Genomic DNA, 20351 nt, shown 5'->3' with positions numbered 1-20351 from the left:
AGTATAGCATTATCATCTTAAAAATAAAAGTAATTTTAAATGTAAAACATTCAACATGAAAATACAAAGCGTACAATTTTTGTTATTTACATCTTTTATGATAAAACCATTGGCTTGTTGACATTTGTCAAAATTAAACATAATTTGGCGGTAAAGATCAATTCAGTAAGTTTTCATTCTCTAGAATAACGTAGTAAAGAAAAGAAACCGCAATTTTTGTTTTGTTTTGATTTTCACCTGTGAAAAAATATTGAACGAACGGTTTAGGACGAAGGATAGTCTAAAAGGCAATTTATAAGTATTTATATAGACACGATGCTTCGCTGTCTATAAGGAGGTAAGTTCAAGTAAATATCTGACTTTCGAAAGGTCAATGTAACCCAGATATACATATTACTCAATAGTGGTCTTCGAAAGCATAGGCGAAGTGAGTTAGTCTTGCATTTTTAGAAAAGTATTCTGTATTTGAGATCTATTTCAGATTTTTGTGTTGATCATTGATCAAATTTTCGGAGATTAAAAAAATCGCATCGCATCAAAATGGTTGCCGTTTCCGATTCCCAGCCAATGACAAACATAATTTACGTGTGCGAATTATTAGGTACATGGCTTGTGCGCTTGTCTGCTGAAGTATTTGCCAACGGTCAGACTTCTATAAATAAACAAGACTACAGAAGAAGAAAGGTGGTTAAAATTTCAAGGGCCGATGTTGATTTTAAATAAAACACAAACTATTTAGGAAATTATTGTAATTTTATTTTATTATGATATATTGGTATTACTCAATTATGTATGGAACAAAATATCGGCCAAATGGGCGCCGCCATTACGTGAGATAACACGGCCATTGAATTTGTTGCGCAAAAGAGCCATTATTTCGTTAGCTGTGTGGCAAGTGGCACCGTCCTGCTGAAACCACATATCGTCCACATACATATCTTCCAATTCGGGCCATAAAAAGTTCGTTATCATCTCACGATAGCGAACACCATTTACAGTAACTGCCTGACCGGCCACATTTTGGAAAAAATACGGCCCGATGATGCCGCCAGCCCATAAACCGCACCAAACAGCCACTCTTTGTGGGTGCATTGGTTTTTCGACAATCACTCTTCGATTCTCATTCGCCCAAATGCGGCAATTCTGTTTATTGACGAATCCACTGAGGTGAAAATGTGCCTCATCACTGAAAATGATTTTCTTCGAAAATTGATCATCCACTGTTGCCATTTCTTGGAACCATTCTGCCCTTTCACGACGTCCATGGTTCAAATTGAGTAAGTCTGAAATTGAGAGAAATGTCAAATAAAATTCGGAAAAAAACTTGGCGTTTAGGTGGGGTTCACATTACAATTTAACCACCCTTTATTAAGCTTTAGTAGCACCAACGAAAAAGCTCTAATTTTGTATATAACAGAAGCGCCCGTGGTAACGAAGCACTACAAACACCCATACTCCTTCGCCCATTAAAATTTCCAGTTATTTAAATCATTACATAAAACAATTCCTACGATAATCGGCAGAAATTGGGGACAGTATATTTAATCTGATACAACGAATTATTTGTAATTGTATAATTACAGCTTAAATTACAAAAAAAAATATTTAAAAAAATGAAATGGGCTTATAACAGATTTGCGAATAAACATAACCAGGACACTTTTGTTTGGCATGAAAATAATGCAGTCAGTATTGGCACATGAGAATAATAATTTGTCTGCACAATTTCAAGATCAATTGGGTCGATATTCCAATATAATTAAAAAATTGTAAACATTTCCAAAAAATGAGGAATTTATAACAACAAAAAATCCTCAGCCTATTTTCTGGTATTCATAATACAGAAAGTCATCGAATTTAAGAATTCTTTCAATAATATTAGTGCTGTTTTCTTTTTGCACTGATAACCAGTGCTAAAAGAAAACGCAAAACGTCTAACCAGTTCAAATTTTGATTTTGATTTACAAAATTTTTGTTTACAAATAAAAATAGGGGTATAAATTTAATAATCAATTTAAAGAAATAAGTGTACCAAAAACGAAAGACTGATTATTAATTTTTAAGGCAGGCAAACAGCTACATGCGTGGAAACAGATTCAGTGCATCATGTTTATCAACCAAACGCATGAATAAAACCCTTTAAGAAATTTTGGAAAATTTAATTTATTTTAACGAAATTGTGGCCCTGGGTTATAGAGAGTGTTGATTTAGCAAATTAAAGCCGTCGTTGAGATGGACGCACACGAGGAGAAGTTGTATCAAGCGGTGAGACAGAAAAAGCCAAAGAGCTACAAGGACGATCCATGAAAACGCCCAAACAAGGTCGTACTATGCGTGGAGGTATGAGAAGTTGCTCAAGTGGTGGATTTAGCGCAGATGGATATGCTAATACAACAAGCATGTTTACTCTCGAAATTTATTTTCTCCCATTCTGTTAGGAACCCACAGATTAACATACCTCAGATTTCCTGTTCTACATTCGAGAGATCGTACATAGTGTCCGTTGCTAGAATTTGGAATTCTCTCCCGTTAACACTGAGGTGCTTCAACTTTACTGTTTACCAATTTAAGCAATTCCTGTTACAGAGGTTTTTGAATGAATGATTTATATAATAAATTAATTAATAAAAATGTCTGTCATTGCCAATGGTAGTTATCCTTATTTTCTGGAATAAGTATTGGTGGATATTATTTGAACCTTTAGCCATATTTTTATTTTTATTATTTGCTTTATTTTTGCTTATTTGGTTTGCACTTATATATTCTACACTTTTTCTAAAAATTCATTAATATTGTTATTTAATTAAATGATAAATTTACTTTAGATTTTATATAATTAATTAGTTATAGAGGCAATGCGCTATTATTGGCCTTTCTGGCTTATTGTATTGTCGTAAATAAAAATATAAAATATAAATATATAGGTGGCATGACAATTGGAGGGCCATCAATTGAAATGGATATACCAATTGCATCGAAATCACAAAAGCCTAGTTCACGTAATGCTGAATTACAGACTTCGGTCAGCCATCACAAGAGGGAGAGAATATACAGGAAATATAATTCAACTTAATACCACAAATTATTTAATTAAACATAAACACCATGTCATTGCAAAATGTAAAATACTTTACCCGCGCTGAAGTTGCCAAAAATAATACAAAAGAAAAGAATTGGTTCATAATCCACAACAACGTGTATGACATGACCCCTTTTCTCAATGAGCATCCTGGTGGTGAAGAAGTCTTGAGAAAGATGCTAAAGAAAATTTCGAAGATGTTGGTCACAGTTCAGGTGCCCGTGAAATGATGCAACAATACAAAATCGGTGAACTAGTTGCTGAATAGCGTACAAATGTTCCAGAAAAATCCGAACCCACACGGAATTCTGAGCAAGAACGAGGAATCGTCAATGAAGTCATGGCTGATGCCCCTCGTCTTGGGATTAATAGCCACCTTGGTCTATAAGTTTTTCTTTGGAACTAAATCCCAATAATTATAGGCAGAGAAAAACATCACCATCATGGTGGTGACAAAATCGCACAATAAGAATTAATTTCTTATTGTTTTTTAGACCAGAGAGAAGTTCACCAATGTGGTATCACAATGGACTGAATAGTCTAAGTGAGCCTGATACATCGGGCTGCCACATAACCTAACCTAACCTAACCTAGACCATAAAACAAGTCATACAAAAAACAACAACATATATGTACATTGCAATACATGTATACCTTTCATTCCATCAAATCGATTTGCTGGATAATTTCTATTTGCAAGTCCTTAAACGTTTTTTTTTCCTTATACATCTATCGTATCGTGTAAAATTAAATTAATTTTGTATTTGACTTTCTCTAACTCTTTACAAAGTGTCTATTGTATAATGGAATTTAAAACAAAAATCTACCTAAAGAAAATTAATGATTTTATACATAGTTAAATTGTTTAATTGCCTCTATAAAAAAGCACCCATTTATACACACACAAAAACACCGCGGAAAACTTTATTCAAAACATTTTGTTTTTAAACAATTTTCTTAAAATATTTTTCTTGCAGATTTCTTCAATAGAAATTCGTAGAAAATTCTTTGTCAAAGAGAGAAAACACATGTAAACATGATAATTATAATAATTTGTTGTAAGGAACATTAATTTGTTGTAAGGAAATTATTCAACATTAATTTTTTTATAATTGTAATTAATGGAAACAAAGAAAAGTATATTTAAATAAATTACTCAACAAAAATGACTCCAGCTTCAACTGGTAATGCAGCGACTGCCGCCATTCTGGTTTTGCAGAATTATATAGTGGCTTAGTGAAGAACCAGAAAGGGTAAGCCGATTGCACCAAAATCGCAAAAGTCAGTTTCACTCATGGCTTTCAAATTGGGTGGCAAAATATAAGATGTTGATAGTTTCTTAGAACAACTCGACAGTGAAGCTTAGATATAATGTGTGATTAATTTAAAGTAAAACTAATCAAAATTGTATTTAAATGAGCAAAGGCAAGATCCTTTTTGGAAAATGATCCAGTAAAAGCAGAATATAATTATATATATATTTTTTATTATGACAAAAGTTTTTATTTGTTAAAAATTTATTAAGAAAATGTAACCATTAAAAAATTAGGACACAATTGGCCTTGAACTAGGTTTATTTTAGTTAACGGAATTATAATTTTTTCAGAAAATTAACTTAACCTTAATCATTTTTGGATTATGTTTGTATAATTAACTAAAGAATAGAAAAATTATATACTAATAAAGCGTAAATATTTACAAAATTCTTTAAAATTTTACCGCAAAGGCATTCTTGCAATTTTGAACTTAATTTTTTTTTTTCAAACCACGAAATTTTCCTTAACCATTGAAAATAATTATTAATTTTCCCGAATTAGCCGAAACTTTCTTTTGTGTTGATGGCGTTCGTAATACAGTTTATTATCCTAAAAGTAACCAAAATGATACTGGCTTGGTGAATATTTTCTAAATAATGGTGAGAAAGGCAATTTTATTATTATATACTATTCCAAATGCTATTTTTATACCCTCCACTATAGGATGGTAGAATTTTAAGTTTGTCATTCCGTTTGTAACAGATCGAAATATTGCTCTAAGATATTCTGGGTCGTGGTTTCTGAGTCGGTCTAAATATGTCCGTCCGTCTGTTGAAATCATGCTAACTTCCGAACGAAACAAGCTATCGACTTGAAACTTGGCGCAAGAAGTTGTTATTGATGTAGGTCGAATGGTATTGAAAAAGGGCCATATCGCACCACTTTTACGTATAGCCCAAATCAAATAAAACCGATCCCCAGATTTGACCTTCGGAACCTCTTGGAGGGGCAAAATTCATCCGATCCGGTTGAAATTTGGTACGTGGAGTTAGTATATGGTTTCTAACTACCATGCAAAAATTGGTCCATATCGGTTCATAATTATATATAGCCCCCAGATTTGACCTCCTAAAAGTAACCAAAATGATACTGGCTTGGTGAATATTTTCTAAATAATGGTGAGAAAGGCAATTTTATTATTATATACTATTCCAAATGCTATTTTTATACCCTCCACTATAGGATGGTAGAATTTTAAGTTTGTCATTCCGTTTGCAACAGATCGAAATATTGCTCTAAGATATTCTGGGTCGTGGTTTCTGAGTCGGTCTAAATATGTCCGTCCGTCTGTTGAAATCATGCTAACTTCCGAACGAAACAAGCTATCGACTTGAAACTTGGCGCAAGAAGTTGTTATTGATGTAGGTCGAATGGTATTGAAAAAGGGCCATATCGCACCACTTTTACGTATAGCCCAAATCAAATAAAACCGATCCCCAGATTTGACCTTCGGAATCTCTTGGAGGGGCAAAATTCATCCGATCCGGTTGAAATTTGGTACGTGGAGTTAGTATATGGTAAGTGCATTGAATAAGCTTTCATATGATACCAAGTTTGCCTAGATTGGACAAAAAACAAAAGAGATATATCAAGTTTTTATTGACCCTTTGGAGGGCTATATCTCAAGACCCGGGTACTTCCCCCGGGTATGGGTCACTTTGTTGGAATCAGCTCACCGAATGACACAACATATATTAATTTTAAGCAATTCGGTGAGGAGCCCATAAACTGCAGTTGACAAAAACCATTTCAGCAACATTTAGAAAACAACCTTTTTGTGCAAATTGGCTCACTGTTGAATTAAAGGATTGGCTAGAAAATGACGATTTTAAATGTCAGTACATTGCTTGTGGAAAATTTGTAAATTGTGGAAAAGCTGACCTGAAGAAACGAGCAGCCTTTAAAGTTCACAAGAAAAAATGATGGTATTGCTAAAAATGAGCAATGATGTTGCAAAGTTTGAAATCCGATTAAGAATGTCAGCATCAATATTATTGCACATTTGGTCCCTTTATTGAAGGATATAATCCCTGACTATTATTTTAAAAAATATTTGCTGTTTTCTTGCCATATTTGTTTGAATTTAGTCAATTTTTTACCGTAGCGAAAAATGTAGGGAAAAAATTTTGGGAATTTTTAGGAGCCGCCTGGGGAATTTTCAAAAAACTTCCTGGCATCACTGGTTCGAGCTGGTTCCAAAGATAATTGAGAAGATGCAGTCTTGTCATAGCAAAACTAGTGTTGTAAATTTTGATTACTTTTGACTACTCGTTACTTTTCAATTGAGTACTCGTTACTACTCGTTACTTTTGTAAAAAAAATAAAAAAGACATTGTGGGCACTTTTTAATAATATCATCCTCTTTTTTAAATTTAAAAACAGTATAGAAAAGCAAATTACATTATCCAGTTTTATTCTAGTGTTATAAAATGTGGTGTTGTAGATATATGGGTCTCGTTAGAAAAAGATTTTCACCAATCATTCAAATTTTTAGAGCCAATTTCGTATTCACTATTTGGTATTTTTTCGTCAGGGTATATCTAACTGGCATTGTGTATTACTGATGCTTGCAATTTGCAAACTTTTTAAATCCACCATTGACAGTGGATGAAAATATTTAGCGATCATTTTTATCGTGAGACCCAACACAATAAACACAGTATGAGCGTTTTTCAAATGCAACAACTTTTCAGTTTGAGGGTAAATATAATTTTCAACACAAATTCAACTTGACTTGAAATAGCTCATCTTCAATACATCTTCAAATTGTTTGCGAATTAAGGTGGGTACTATGTTCGGTTTTCAAGTTGAAAATCACGTTATTTTCGCCATTACTTTTCCTGAAATAATCAAAATTATAAATTAAAACCAAAATATTCCTGTAAAGTTTTGCCGAAATCTAGGGGAACAAGAAACTGCGCATCAATTGAGTTAATTTGTCTGCTTCATATTGAACTGTTTTAATAAAGTAACCGCGAAAATTTCAACTCGAAAAGCGAACATAGTACTTACCTTTACTTCCAATTTGCCAAAATGTTGACGAAATCTTTTAAAAGGTGTTGAAGATAATATGAGAAAACTTTGACAAAACACTACCCTAAAATGCAACGAAAAAACCATGTGGTTTTCAATACTTATTTGTGCAACGAAGTTCGTGGTCAATTGCAAGAAATAAAAAAAATGGAAAATTTTAAACAAATAACCAAATAGTTTATAAAAATAGGTAAGTGAAAATAAAAAATGAAATAAAACTTTAAGGAAGTCACTAAATGTATATCTCTTTGCAGAAAACTAAAATCTTTGGATGCTACATTCTTGCAAACATTAAGAAGCTGACAAATGAAAAATGAGTGGCTTATCGACAAGAAAAAGTTTCCAGAAACATTACAAGTGCAACTAATTAAAATTGTTAAAAACAACAAATTGTTGAGATCAACAACTTCTGGATGAAAATGTGCATCACATCGTCAGTTTAATTCATATGCTATTATCAGTTTAAAATGGATATTTTGTGAATTCCTTCTGCTGGAAATCAATTCTAACACGCGGTCCAGTACGTTCCTAATTTCAAATTGGCCGCATGTTAATACATTTTAATGCTGTTTTATGACACCAAAAGGAAGGAAATCGAATTATCAATGCAAAAGTGTTTACTAATAATGTTTAAGATATTTAAAGTTTTGTTGTTTGTTTTTTTTTTTTGTTCTTATTTGTTGATATGTTTAATAAGATTATAATTTATCAATTGGTATTGTAGTGTAGTGTATTATCATATATTTTATTTTGATGAAAATGAATAAATTATACAAAATTCATAGAATTTTGGCTTTGACTTTCAATTTGAAGTGGGGATATCATTCATACAAATTTAGGTTGAAAAGTATTTGCAACGATGTTAAATTTGAATTTGACTCGCATCGAAAATTGTTTGACAAATTATTGAGTAGCGATGCATTTCAATTTGAGGATAACACTTGAGATATTATTACTAATGTGTTGAATTTCACTGTTGAGGGTAATGTCTGTTTTTGTTGAGAACGCGATTTTCTCAACAATTTTTCAACTTGAATATTACCCTAATTCTTTGAAAAAATGTTTGAAAAATTGTTGAAATTTTGCATTTTTCAAAAGTATGTGTTTACTGGGAATATTGAAATTTTCCAAGGGTTTTTGAATAAGCTTGGGTACCTTCTCTGAAAACAATTGGATTGAACCAGCTGAAGTCAACGACATTATTATTCATACTATTCGCATGAGACGTGATCCATGTGATGCTTTAAATTATAGCTCCCTCCTACACCCAAAGCAAATTTTTTCAAATACAAACGTTTTTAAGAAATCAGATAAATTTTTCACTTTGCTCAAAGGTGAAGCTATATATCCTTTTCGTGTTATTTTAACTGATAAAACGATTTTCGAAAACTTCAATTAATATTTTCCAAGAAGTCAAGAATTTTACTTCCAAACCGCCAACTTACTTACCGTCAGAAGAAAAAAACTGGCATTGAAGATATTGAGTACTCTTTTACTAGTAACGAGTACTCAAAAAATTAGTCAGTAACGAGTACTTGTAATCAAATACTCGTTACTTTCCCAACACTAAGCAAAACTGAAGCACCAGAGGACTCTGCCAACAAAATATCATAAAGTTTGCGTCGACGTGTCTCTCAAATGTACTGCCGTTTGCGTCGTTTCTGAATAAAAACCCACAAAAGCAATACCAAAACGATTGTAGAAAATTAAAATAAAACGTATGTGTATTTTAAATCGAATATTCATTATGGTTTTATGTGAATATTCCCAGCTAGCATTTTTGTCGTTTTTTAAGCACATTCGAGTCTTTTTCGAGTCTACTGGGCGATTAAAAAGGCAGAATATGAGCTCATTTTATGAACATAAAAGACTCTTTTGTCGGGAGAAAAACGTGACTACCCGCGACTCTTCTTTATAAATCATTTATGAGTCTTCTTCTGTATTATTTTAGAGACTTCTTCGAATCATTTTCTAGTAGCATTAAAGACTTTTTTGAATCGTTTTTTGATCAGTTTTAGTCTTAATACACCTCATCTGCGATTCTTTTTCGAGTCGTTTTTCAATTATGATTATAATCCCTTACGAGTCTTTAGTGAGTCACATATTACTCTATTTATGAGTCATTTAATAGTCATATTTCTAATCGCAAATGACTCTTCTAAGTGAATTTTTGAGTCGGTTTTCTGAACCCTTTCCTTTTAATTAATAATACGTGGTTTTTATTAATATAAATATTTAATATTATTAATATTTATTATTTTAGTTAAAATACATATTATTTAATAGCAAAATTATAAATAAAAATCATTTGTTAATATTCCTTTAAATTAAAAAAGAAAAACAAAAACAATCCATTTTTTATAAAATTAAAAAAAAATATATATATATGCATATATATTTAGTCATTTCTTTTCCTTTTTGTCAGACGATCCTTAGCATGGACAAAATGTTTTTGTAATATGACATTCATTTCCCTGTCGGTTGTTTTGTATTTAAGATGACATATATCTAAAAATATATAAGAGATTTTCTTGTAATAAAATTTAATTATTATTAGTATTATAAATATTTACTTACTTTTAATTAAAGTTATTATGAAACATTTTTCAGCACTGGGCTTAGTGCTAGTTCCCTTCCAGCTATATAATGTGGCCAGTTCATCGGAATATACTTTCCGAACTGAAGACCTTAAAAATTGTGCGGGTCCTTCTCCGCCGGTTTTTGCTATTAACTCTTTCTAGAAAATGTAAAAAGTGTTAAGAAAAATTATAAATTAATTATCAAATTTATTTGTTAGTTTGTTTCGTCGTCTCTCATACTTACAAATTGTTTTAGCTTTTCTTCATTTTCCTGTAGCAAATTTTCAAATTCATTTAAATCATTTTTATTATTAAATGGAAGTTTCTGGGCCTCATTCAATTCGTCCACTATTAAATTTTGACCGTGGTGTTTTCGGCATTCTAATTTTGTTTCTAAAACTTCCTCCGTCAATTTTATAAGCTGCCGCTTGTTTCCATCCTTAAACTCCTTTAATTCTCTTTTTAAGTCCACAACTTCAGTTTTTAATGAAGCCACTTCAGTCCGCAGTTCCATTAGTAGTCTTACAATGTTATCCGATTGTGGGACGTAAACTTGTTGCACTGTAAATAAAGTTTTCTGTATAAAGATTAACAATAAAATTTACCTATAATTTAACTTACATGCTGTAACATTACTAGATGGTGTATATTGGAAGTCTTCAACGGAAAAAATATTATTTTGCGACATTGCTTAATAGAGGGTTAAAGAAGTAGATGTTGTCGGAAGAATTATTTTCATAAAATGTATTTCAAACTCTTCAAAATAACCACAGCCTACTGATACTTAATTGTAAAGTGAAAATAACAAAGTATATTTACAGAGTAATATGAAAATGTTAGTTCAAAAGCTATATACATTCAAAGTCATGGCATGCTATCATAAAAAATAAAAACTTATTGGAGAGTTAAGTTTATAACTCAACACCTACCTCTTTTGAAGAATTGAACCAATAGCCAATTAACAATAACTTACGATTTCTTTTTATATAGATATAAAATTACATTCAATGAATAAATTCATAAAAGTTATTCATAATTTTAAATGCAAAACAAAATAATAATAACAATTCATATTAAATTAAAAAAAAATTTATAAAATTTAATTAAAAAAATGTTTTAAATGGAAAAAATATTATTTTGCGACATTGCTTAATAGAGGTGTAAAGAAGTAGCTGTTATCGCAAGAATTCCGTAAACATACAACTTTTTTATTAATATCGTTAACGGTGAATTTAATTGGTTTATTTAAGGCAATGTCATCTGAACAGTATATGTTAAAGTTTTTTGAGTCAATTGGAAGCAAAAAAGAGACTTAAGATTGTTTATTTCTTTTCCAACAAGAACTAAAAGATTTTTCTCTTTATTAATTACTTCAATTTTAACAATTTTATCCTGAACTAGGCAAAAGTTGTCAGGTTCTCGTAATGAAAAATAAAAACCGTTTATATTTACGTTTAAAATGTTGCCGTTGTTTATTTTCTCAATAAATTGTTGATTTTTTTCTTCTTCCATTTCTAGGTACATACTTTTTTCTACCTGTCTTTTATAAATTTGAGCTGCAACGTTTTGCCCCTTTCTTACTTGGCGTTTAACTGTTTGCAGATAGTTTTCGAACTTAAAAGCACTAATTTCATCTAAATTGCCATAACGTTTAGCATCTTCATGAATATGTAACAAGGCGTGGAAGTTGTAGGTTAAAAAACTAGATTCGTACAGTAATGGAATTTCGTTAACGAATGATTTTAATAATTTTTCAGCACATTTGTTGTTTTTTCTGCAGTCATTACAATCTAAAAGAATTCTCAAAGCCAAGGATAATTTTAAGAAATGGTTATATCTCTCTGAACTTAGAACATTTCTTAATATAAAAGGCCCTGTGTAAAGAAGGAATTGTCTTAACTCTGTTGCCTTCCATCTTTCAAGGTCTCTTAAGCTGCGTGGTTTTCGTTGGAACTCCTTTGTAACATTATTTGAGTTAAAACACAGCTCTTTTGAAATTGTTTCGCATTTCCATGACATTAAAGAATAATCTTCACCTTTTTTCTTTACCCAAGCATTTAATAATGTTCTCATGACACCTAAACATATAACGTGCATATAATCTAGAGAGCACTGTTGAACAATATCTATATTTAGGGTTTCTAAAGGTGAAACAGACTGCCTCAAATGATGTTCGGGTTGAAGACGATTCCTGAAAGTGTCATTGGTTCTTAGCGTACATTCGCATTCGGTCGGGAAAATTAAACGGTGCTTGAGCATTTGTCCTTTCTGTGTACATCGAGTGCAGGAATAGTACCCACTATGTCCCTTAGTTCCCAAAACAAAGGACTTAGCTGGCGCATCCATTACAAAGCAACGAACTTTAATGTTAAAAAACTTATCAGCAAAAATTAATCCATCTTGCATAAGCGCATTAAGTTCTGTTATAAAATCTTTTAAAAAATTGTTTGCGCAACTGGGCTTTGAAATTCCTTCAAACACACCGATAAGAAATACATAGCTTGATCCAACAACACTTCCTAAAATCGGCCAAGCTTGTTTAGAGCTGCTTTTAAATAACGGCAAGCCATCAATGCCAAAATCTAGGACAATATCCAACGATTTCCAATTGTTTCTAACCAAAAAATCGGTTAGTCTTGTTTCCATCCTTAAACTCCTTTAATTCTCTTTTTAAGTCCACAACTTCAGTTTTTAATGAAGCCACTTCAGTCCGCAGTTCCATTAGTAGTCTTACAATGTTATCCGATTGTGGGACGTAAACTTGTTGCACTGTAAATAAAGTTTTCTGTATAAAGATTAACAATAAAATTTACCTATAATTTAACTTACATGCTGTAACATTACTAGATGGTGTATATTGGAAGTCTTCAACGGAAAAAATATTATTTTGCGACACCGATAAGAAATACATAGCTTGATCCAACAACACTTCCTAAAATCGGCCAAGCTTGTTTAGAGCTGCTTTTAAATAACGGCAAGCCATCAATGCCAAAATCTAGGACAATATCCAACGATTTCCAATTGTTTCTAACCAAAAAATCGGTTAGTCCATTTTTTAATCCATAGTGAATGTATGTTCCTTCACCTACTTTTCTCTCCTCTGTAAAACTTGGCGTTTTTAAAAGTGTCCTTGCGTCCTTTGGAACTTTCATGTTACATTTTAGTAATAATAATAATAGAGCATTAATTGCAACAAAGCTCACTTTAAATTCAATTGCCCACTTAGCTAGTCCCTCACATATATTAAATTCACTTTTTTCACTTTCACTTTCACTTTCACTTTCACTGTCACTGTCACTGTCAAAACTGTCGCTATCAACACTTTTTTTATTCTCATGTTCACAAATCTCTTCAGATTCTTGAATGTTCTCTTCAATAATCACTGTCTTTTTTTCAGATTTATTTTTTTTTTGGTGAAATTAAATTATTTGCCTCTTTTTTTGCCAATCTTTTTATTTGGGCTCTTTTTTTAGTTAAATTTGTTAAAGATTTATTACCTTTCAGTGACTATTTCGGAGTGAACAGAAGTTTAAGTTTTTTTTTTAATTTTCTGACAATATTATAGAGATTGCCCCGTTAAAATTCTGATTTAAATAAAAAAAAAAAACACTTGCAATAACTCAGTTACATCAGTTTTTGATCACCAAAAGTACTCGAAGATGACTCCTTTAGACAATTTTAAACCGAACACAATTTATGTCCATTAGCGCGAGTCATTTTCGTGTCAGTTTCTGGTCCCGTAACTGTTTAAGCAGTTTTTGATCACCAAAAGTACTCGAAGATGACTCCGCTAGACGATTTTTGTCAGATTTTTGTTATTTTTTGTTAAATTCTATACCGAACTCATTTTACGCCCATTAGCGCGAGTCATTTCCGTATCGTATTATAATCACGTAACTGACATAGCAGATTTTGGTCTCCTAAAGTACTCGAATATGACTCATTTAGATGATTTTTGTCAAAACAATCACCCAAATGCTAGCTGGGTTGCCGTTTTAAATTTATTCCGGGCAGAGCTGCAATTTTTTCCAAAGCAGCGCTGCCCAAGAATAAATTTAAACGGCAATATTCACATAAAACCATAGGTTAGGTTAGGTTATGTGGCAGCCCGATGTATCAGGCTCACTTAGACTATTCAGGCCATTGTGATACCACAGTGCTGAACTTCTCTATTATCACTGAGTGCTGCCCGATTCCATGTTAAGCTCAATGACAATCTACAATCGTTTTGGTACTGCTTTTGTGGGTTTTTATTCAGAAATTTATGAAAAACACAAATGTAATGATATTTTCCGACGCAAACGGCAGTACATTTGAGAGACACGTCGAGCAAACTTTATGATATTTTGTTGGCAGAGTCCTCTGGTGCTTCAGTTTTGCTATGACAAGACTGCATCTTCTTCTCAATTATCTTTGACTGGTTGGTGTTGATCTGGACAACGCTAACTTTTAACAGTTACGTGTCACATAAGCAACTCTTTTGCAGAAAACGTTTCCAAGCTGGGCAATCATAATAAGCCACCAAGATATTGCGACTTTAAAACCTTCCGGTCGGACCGTGTGAAAGAATGCTATCAATCCAGAATTCACATGAATATATTTGGTTGAAATTGCTTTTCATTATCAACTGCGTACTTTTCGCTTTATTATGAAATAAATATCCGAAGACTTATCTCAAAACATTAAATTCTTCTTCGAATACGAAAATACCAGCTCTTATTGGAAAATACTTTACAAAAATATCGACTACCGAAAACATTGACATGTTAGGTTTGTGGTTATGTTAGCTACATATTCATAGAAGTTAGGCGTACACAAATCCCAGGGTCCAATTAATTAAAAAAACGTTTTAACAAAAATGTAAGTTACTAAAAAGGATGGCTTGTTGACAAATGTTTTTGCATAACGAAAAATACAAATTGTTTTTAATGTTTGTAGTAGTTTGCTTTTAATGTTTAATGTAATGTAGTTATATAATGTGTAACATTTTACTATTGTTCAATTGACGGCAGTAAATTTATAATTTTATTCGAATCAGCAGAAAATATCAGCAAACTAATGACATTTCTGCAGTATGTCTGCTGTTCCAAAATAACAGATTGTTTGCTGTTTTAGCAAAAAACTGCTAAAACAGCAGAATTTTGTTTGCTGAAAATAGCAAACAGCGTTTGCTATTAACAACATACTTTTTTCTATGAGTGTACTGTAATTATAAGATTATAAATCTTGTTATATGTGAGGCAATAAATAAACTAAACTGTAAACTGTTGCGTAACTCCAGTTGAAGATTGTTCCAAGCTCGCATGGTTCGCACCAAAAAAGATCGTCATCGAGTTGTGTTACCATATGAGGAAGTACTAATTGTGGATTACGAGTAGTTCTCGTACAAATAAAATGTTCCCTTAATAGTGGAGGAAAATTAGACTTTACAATTTTATAAAAACATAGTGGCCACAAAAAATAAAACATAAAAAATCTATTAAAATTCAATAATTTTACTTCAATAAATCTGAGTATCTTTGGAATTATTGAACACGATACTCAATCAGTAAAAAAAAGGAACGATTTGCAAGACTTTATTTTAAAGACCAAGCCAAAAACACGACTACATTAACACACATCGGATATCCACTTCAATTTCATTTCCACGATTTTTTACAGCCTCCACCATAGGATGGGGGTATATTAACTTTGTCATTCCGTTTGTAACACATCGAAATATTGCTCTAAGACCCCATAAAGTATATATATTCTGGGTCGTGGTGAAATTCTGAGTCGATCTGAGTAGGTCAGATGGTATTGCAAATGGGCCACTTCGGTCCACTTTTACGTATAGCCTCCATATAAGCGACCCCCTTATTTCAATTCTGGCTCTCTACGTACCGTACAAAAGTCCATATCGATTCGTAATTATTTGTAGACTTACGTATACATACCTTCTTTGTCTAATATATACCACGTATTGACTAATTTAGAAAACGATGTTAAGAAGTTTTAAGATACCACAATCCAAGTAATTCGATTGTGGATGACAGTCTTTCTTATGTAACCTCCATGGTGGAGGGTACATAAAATTCGGCCTGGCCGAACGTACCGTGCAAAAGTCCATATCGATTCGTAATTATTTGTAGACTTACGTATACATACCTTTTTTGTCTAATATATACCACGTATTGACTAATTTAGAAAACGATGTTAAGAAGTTTTAGGATACCACAACCCAAGTAATTCGATTGTGGACAACAGTCTTTCTTATGTAACCTCCATGGTAGAGGGTACATAAGATTCGGCATGGGCGAACTTACGGCCGTATATACTTGTTTTGAATTTTTCTGTAGTCAGCTGGGTTGCAGAAATCACCAAAAAAATCAGTAAGGTGCAAAACAAAAATATTTTTTTAGTTATATATAAAAAAGTCGTACTCTAAATAAAACCAAAGTTTTTAGGTCAATATTTCTTTCAAAAGCAATACATTCATTACCGGTAATACATCTATCCAGGACATAACTGAACTTTCACCATGATTTATACTAGTGAATTAATTTTACGAAAATTTCGGTCAATAATGGAGAGTAGAACACCAAAATTATGGCATTGCGTGCGTGTTTTCTTTAAAATTGTGCCAGCTATGCAAATTAGTGTAAAGTTAAACCAAATAAATTTGGATATTAAATCTTTGAATTGAATATACAAATTCTTTAATTATAGGGTGGTTTATTTGGGAGTGTTGATTTAAGATTTTTTATTAAAAAAAACATCTTAGACGAGCCTACTATAATTTGTACCTTAAAATTAATACAATGAGATAAATATCATGAATAACCAAAGATTAAAAAAAAGAATGTATAGTGCGGACCTTTATTTGCCACTCTTCAGTGTTAATATCTGGCTATATTCTCTTAAGACCCTGATTTCTTATGTTTAATGTTTTCCTAATATGCACATAATCTTGAAACAACTTCTTAAAGGTCGGTATTAAGTTCGAGTTTAGCCGCTATTTTTTGGTAACTTGGTGAATGATCCAAAGCAACATATGAAAGTTTTTCTTTAAAATAAACTAGTAAACAATAAAATAGCTAATTTAGCACGTTGAACTTAATACCGGCCTTAATGGTGAAAACCACGAGTGTCGTGATTGGTTGGTGTTGGCAAGTTTTTGGAGTACGAATCAGTTAAAGTAATACATTACTTAAAAAACGCTCTACGGTAATATCTTAATTCTTCTATACTTTCTCGTATGTCTTCTAAACTGCGATGTTTTAATTCCTTAACTGGAGCACCAGCCAAAACCTCGGGATTCCATCTTCTAGCCAATTCCTTTATCGTTGATACATCAATAATACGATAATGCATATAATTGTCGATTGCTGGCATCTCTTTTCGCAAAAACAACCTGAAAATAAATTTGCTATATAAGCCGGCACATGTAATTCACGCAAAATTACCTATCCATATACACAGAATTTCCAGCCAAAGAACATTTTCCTCTAGGTATGTTGTGTTTGAAAAAATCTATTATTAGCTCTTCTGCCTTAATAGTAGTTATTTTTGATTGCAAGCACCTCTCCACAAGTCCTGATTGATTGTGGTGTTTTTTACACCAGTCGTTCATGGTTTCAAAAACTTCAATCGGATGATTTATTGCTAAACATGGTCCTTCAGCTATAATATTCATATCTTTGTCGGTTATCAAACAGGCTATTTCAATTATTTTGTCATTAAACACATCCAGCCCAGTCATTTCCAAATCCATCCATACAATATCTGTGGATTTCATTTTTTGCGAGTCTTGGATGCTATATATAGAAGCTTTCGTTTTAATATTTCTACAGATTAACTTGTATAAAGGATTGAATATAAAACTGTTTTTAAACATTGGCTTGTATCTCGTGATAGGTAGTAAGAATGTTTGACGGCACTTTTTGACTCTTGACTAAAGGCCTGGTTAAGGCCTGGTTATGCATCTAAAAATGTAGCGTAGCCGTAGCGTAACGGCAACGTATGATTTTTTGGCGATTAGCCTAATTGAAAAAAACGTAGCATATGATCAGATAGCTTATAAACAAACTATCAAAAAGAGGCGCAAAAGGTTGATTTTCTTAAAATTCGAAATGAACTGGAGTGATATAGATGTGAATCTAAGTCTTTTAAACTTGTGGAGACTATATAGAAAAAATAAAAAATGTAAAACTCGTCGAAAAAGAGGGTGGTCTGTTCGCCCAATCAATAGAGATTGGAATAAAAGTGGTTACCATAAAAAGGTGTTCCAGAATATGAAACTACATGATGGTGAACATTTCTTGGCTAAACTCTAGTTTAGCTATACCTCTCAGATTTTTTTCAAAACTTCACAGATGGTAGTACTCTTTGAGTTGATTCCCAATAAACACAAACGTTTGAAAAATACTAAAATTCAATAATTTTTCAAACATTTTTTCAAAGGATTAGGGTAATATTCAAGTTGAGAAATTGTTGAGAAAATCGCGTTCTCAACAAAAAACAGACATTACCCTCAACAGTAAAATTCAACACAATAGCAATAATTTCTCAATTGTAATCCTCAAATTGAAATGCATCGCTACTCAATAATTTCTCAAACAGTTTTCAACGTGAGAAAAATAAAAAATTAGCATTGTTGCGAATACTTTCAAACCACAATTTGTATGAAAGTCAATCCTAGTTCTAACTGAAAGTCAATACTAAATTTCTAGGGATTTTGTAATTTTATTATTTTTTTCGTTAACAAATATAATAATCTTAAAAATAACATTAATAATATATAAAAATAATAATATAATACCAATCAAAATGTAATTATCTTATTAAACGTATTAATAAATAAAACTATGAATACAACTTTAAATATCTTAAACATTTTTACATGTATAATTCCATTTCCTCCATAATGTTGGTGTCAAATAACTACTAATTAATATGCTGGCAATTTTAAATAATTACTATCGAGGAACTTGCTGGCTTGTGTGTTAGAATAGATTCCAGCAAGAGGAAATCACAAAATATCAACCTGATGACGGGATGTAAATTGATGTAATGCACATTTTCATCCAGAAGTTCTTGATATAGGAATTGTTGCACTTTGTAAGTTTTCTGAAAACTTTTCTTTGTTGTTTCCTTCATTGGTTTTTCATCGGCCAACATCTTCCAAGAATATACCATCCAATGATTTTAGTTTTCTACAAAACAATCGAGTTTTGTGATTTCCATTATGTTTTCATTTCACTTTTTATTTTGACTTACCAATTTGTATTTCTTCCAAGAACGTCGTGATTTCCTCAAGAACGTTGGTGTTACAAAATTGTTGTTATTAAAATACTGGCAATTTTCAGGAACTTGATGACCAGATAATTGGAATAAATTTCCAGCAATTTCAATTCACAAAATAACAAATTAAACCGATGATGCGAAGTAAATTAAACTATCGATGTGATGCGAATTATCATCCAGTAGTTGTTGATATGGAAAAGCATAAATACCAATTTTTTTTGGTTGCACTTTGATTTATGGAAACTTTCTCTTCTCGATAAGCCACTACCATTGTTCATCGGTCAGCCTCTTAATGTGTCCAAGAATCAGCATCCAAATATTTTAGTCTTCTGCAAAGAGATTTGAGTTTAGTGACTTCCTTAAAGTTTTCATTTCGTGTTTTAGTTTTACTTACCAATTATTATAAGCAATTTCAATTGATTATTAAAAAATTTCCACATTTTTGTATTTCTTCCACGAACTTTGTTGACCAAAGTAGTATTGAAAACCATGTGGTTTTTTCGTTGCATTTCAGGGTAGTGTTTTGTCAAAGTTTTCTCCAATTATCTTCAACACATTTTCAAAGTTTTCGTCAACATTTTGCCAAATTGGTTGTAATTCGCAAACAACTTGAAGATGTATTGAAGATGAGCTTTTTCAAGTCAAGTTGAATTTATGTTGAAAATTATATTTTCCCTCAAACTGAAGAGGTGTTGCATTTGAAAAACGCTCATCCTGTGTTTATTGGGTTACAACAACAACTTTTTTTCTTGGCGGTCGTAACCGGATAACCGGTTATTCGGTTCTAAAGTGTAAGTTAAAAATCCTTAATATATCCGGTTCTAGAGATCCGATTACTTTTGAAAGTACATCACTAGAAAGGTTTTGAAGAGACCTTTAAAATGATGTATGAACCGTTATATCGGCTTCATCCGTTCCAGCTGTACGGGTAAAAACTTGTATTTTTCGGAACCGGTTTTTTATAAATAAGCTTATATCTCAAAAACTGCTCCATATAAAAGTACTAAATAACGGATTGCATTGTGTAGCTAACACTTCTACCTTTCCGGCAAGGTCAAA

At 31.9% G+C, this 20351-nt stretch overlaps 2 protein-coding genes, 2 long non-coding RNA genes and 1 pseudogene across 4 annotated transcripts; 2 read left to right on the top strand and 3 right to left on the bottom strand.

The window, feature by feature from the left end:
• The first annotated feature begins 1271 nt into the window (after positions 1-1271).
• LOC142221572 (cytochrome b5-like) lies at positions 1272-4782 on the top strand (annotated as a pseudogene).
• Positions 4783-9755: 4973 nt separating this feature from the next.
• LOC142221570 (uncharacterized) lies at positions 9756-12572 on the bottom strand. Its single transcript, XM_075291315.1, has 5 exons — positions 11534-12572; positions 10629-10697; positions 10252-10568; positions 10006-10165; positions 9756-9936 (listed from the first exon to the last, which is right to left on the bottom strand). Exons 1-5 carry the CDS (start codon positions 12411-12413, stop codon positions 9827-9829), a joined length of 1536 nt encoding a protein of 511 aa, XP_075147430.1. The 5' UTR covers positions 12414-12572; the 3' UTR covers positions 9756-9826.
• Positions 12573-13961: 1389 nt separating this feature from the next.
• On the top strand, positions 13962-16817 carry LOC142221569 (uncharacterized). Its single transcript, XR_012718128.1, has 2 exons — positions 13962-16124; positions 16194-16817. It is a non-coding gene; the product is annotated as an uncharacterized LOC142221569 (long non-coding RNA).
• On the bottom strand, positions 16702-17952 carry LOC142221567 (putative oligoribonuclease). The gene is made up of 2 exons (XM_075291314.1): positions 17453-17952; positions 16702-17400 (listed from the first exon to the last, which is right to left on the bottom strand). Exons 1-2 carry the CDS (start codon positions 17881-17883, stop codon positions 17193-17195), a joined length of 639 nt encoding a protein of 212 aa, XP_075147429.1. The 5' UTR covers positions 17884-17952; the 3' UTR covers positions 16702-17192.
• Positions 17953-18710: 758 nt separating this feature from the next.
• On the bottom strand, positions 18711-20015 carry LOC142221568 (uncharacterized). The gene is made up of 3 exons (XR_012718127.1): positions 19687-20015; positions 19266-19621; positions 18711-19201 (listed from the first exon to the last, which is right to left on the bottom strand). It is a non-coding gene; the product is annotated as an uncharacterized LOC142221568 (long non-coding RNA).
• Between the last annotated feature and the right edge of the window lie 336 nt (positions 20016-20351).

This window comes from Haematobia irritans, chromosome 1 (genome assembly GCF_050003625.1).
Source record: "Haematobia irritans isolate KBUSLIRL chromosome 1, ASM5000362v1, whole genome shotgun sequence".
Lineage (NCBI taxonomy): Eukaryota > Metazoa > Arthropoda > Insecta > Diptera > Muscidae > Haematobia > Haematobia irritans.
Note: the sequence above shows the minus strand (reverse complement) of the source record. Positions and strands in the feature narration are given on the sequence as shown.

Excerpts from the sequence above, each read along its gene's own strand:
- LOC142221567 (XM_075291314.1), bottom strand. The coding sequence starts at position 17,883 with ATGTTTAAAAACAGTTTTATATTCAATCCTTTATACAAGTTAATCTGT. Across the intron at positions 17,401-17,452 it reads AATTCTGTGTATATGGATAG|GTTGTTTTTGCGAAAAGAGA; the intron begins GTAATTTTGCGT and ends ATTTATTTTCAG.
- LOC142221570 (XM_075291315.1), bottom strand. The coding sequence starts at position 12,413 with ATGCAAGATGGATTAATTTTTGCTGATAAGTTTTTTAACATTAAAGTT. Across the intron at positions 10,569-10,628 it reads ATCTAGTAATGTTACAGCAT|TGCAACAAGTTTACGTCCCA; the intron begins GTAAGTTAAATT and ends CTTTATTTACAG. Across the intron at positions 9,937-10,005 it reads CATAATAACTTTAATTAAAA|ATATATGTCATCTTAAATAC; the intron begins GTAAGTAAATAT and ends ATATATTTTTAG.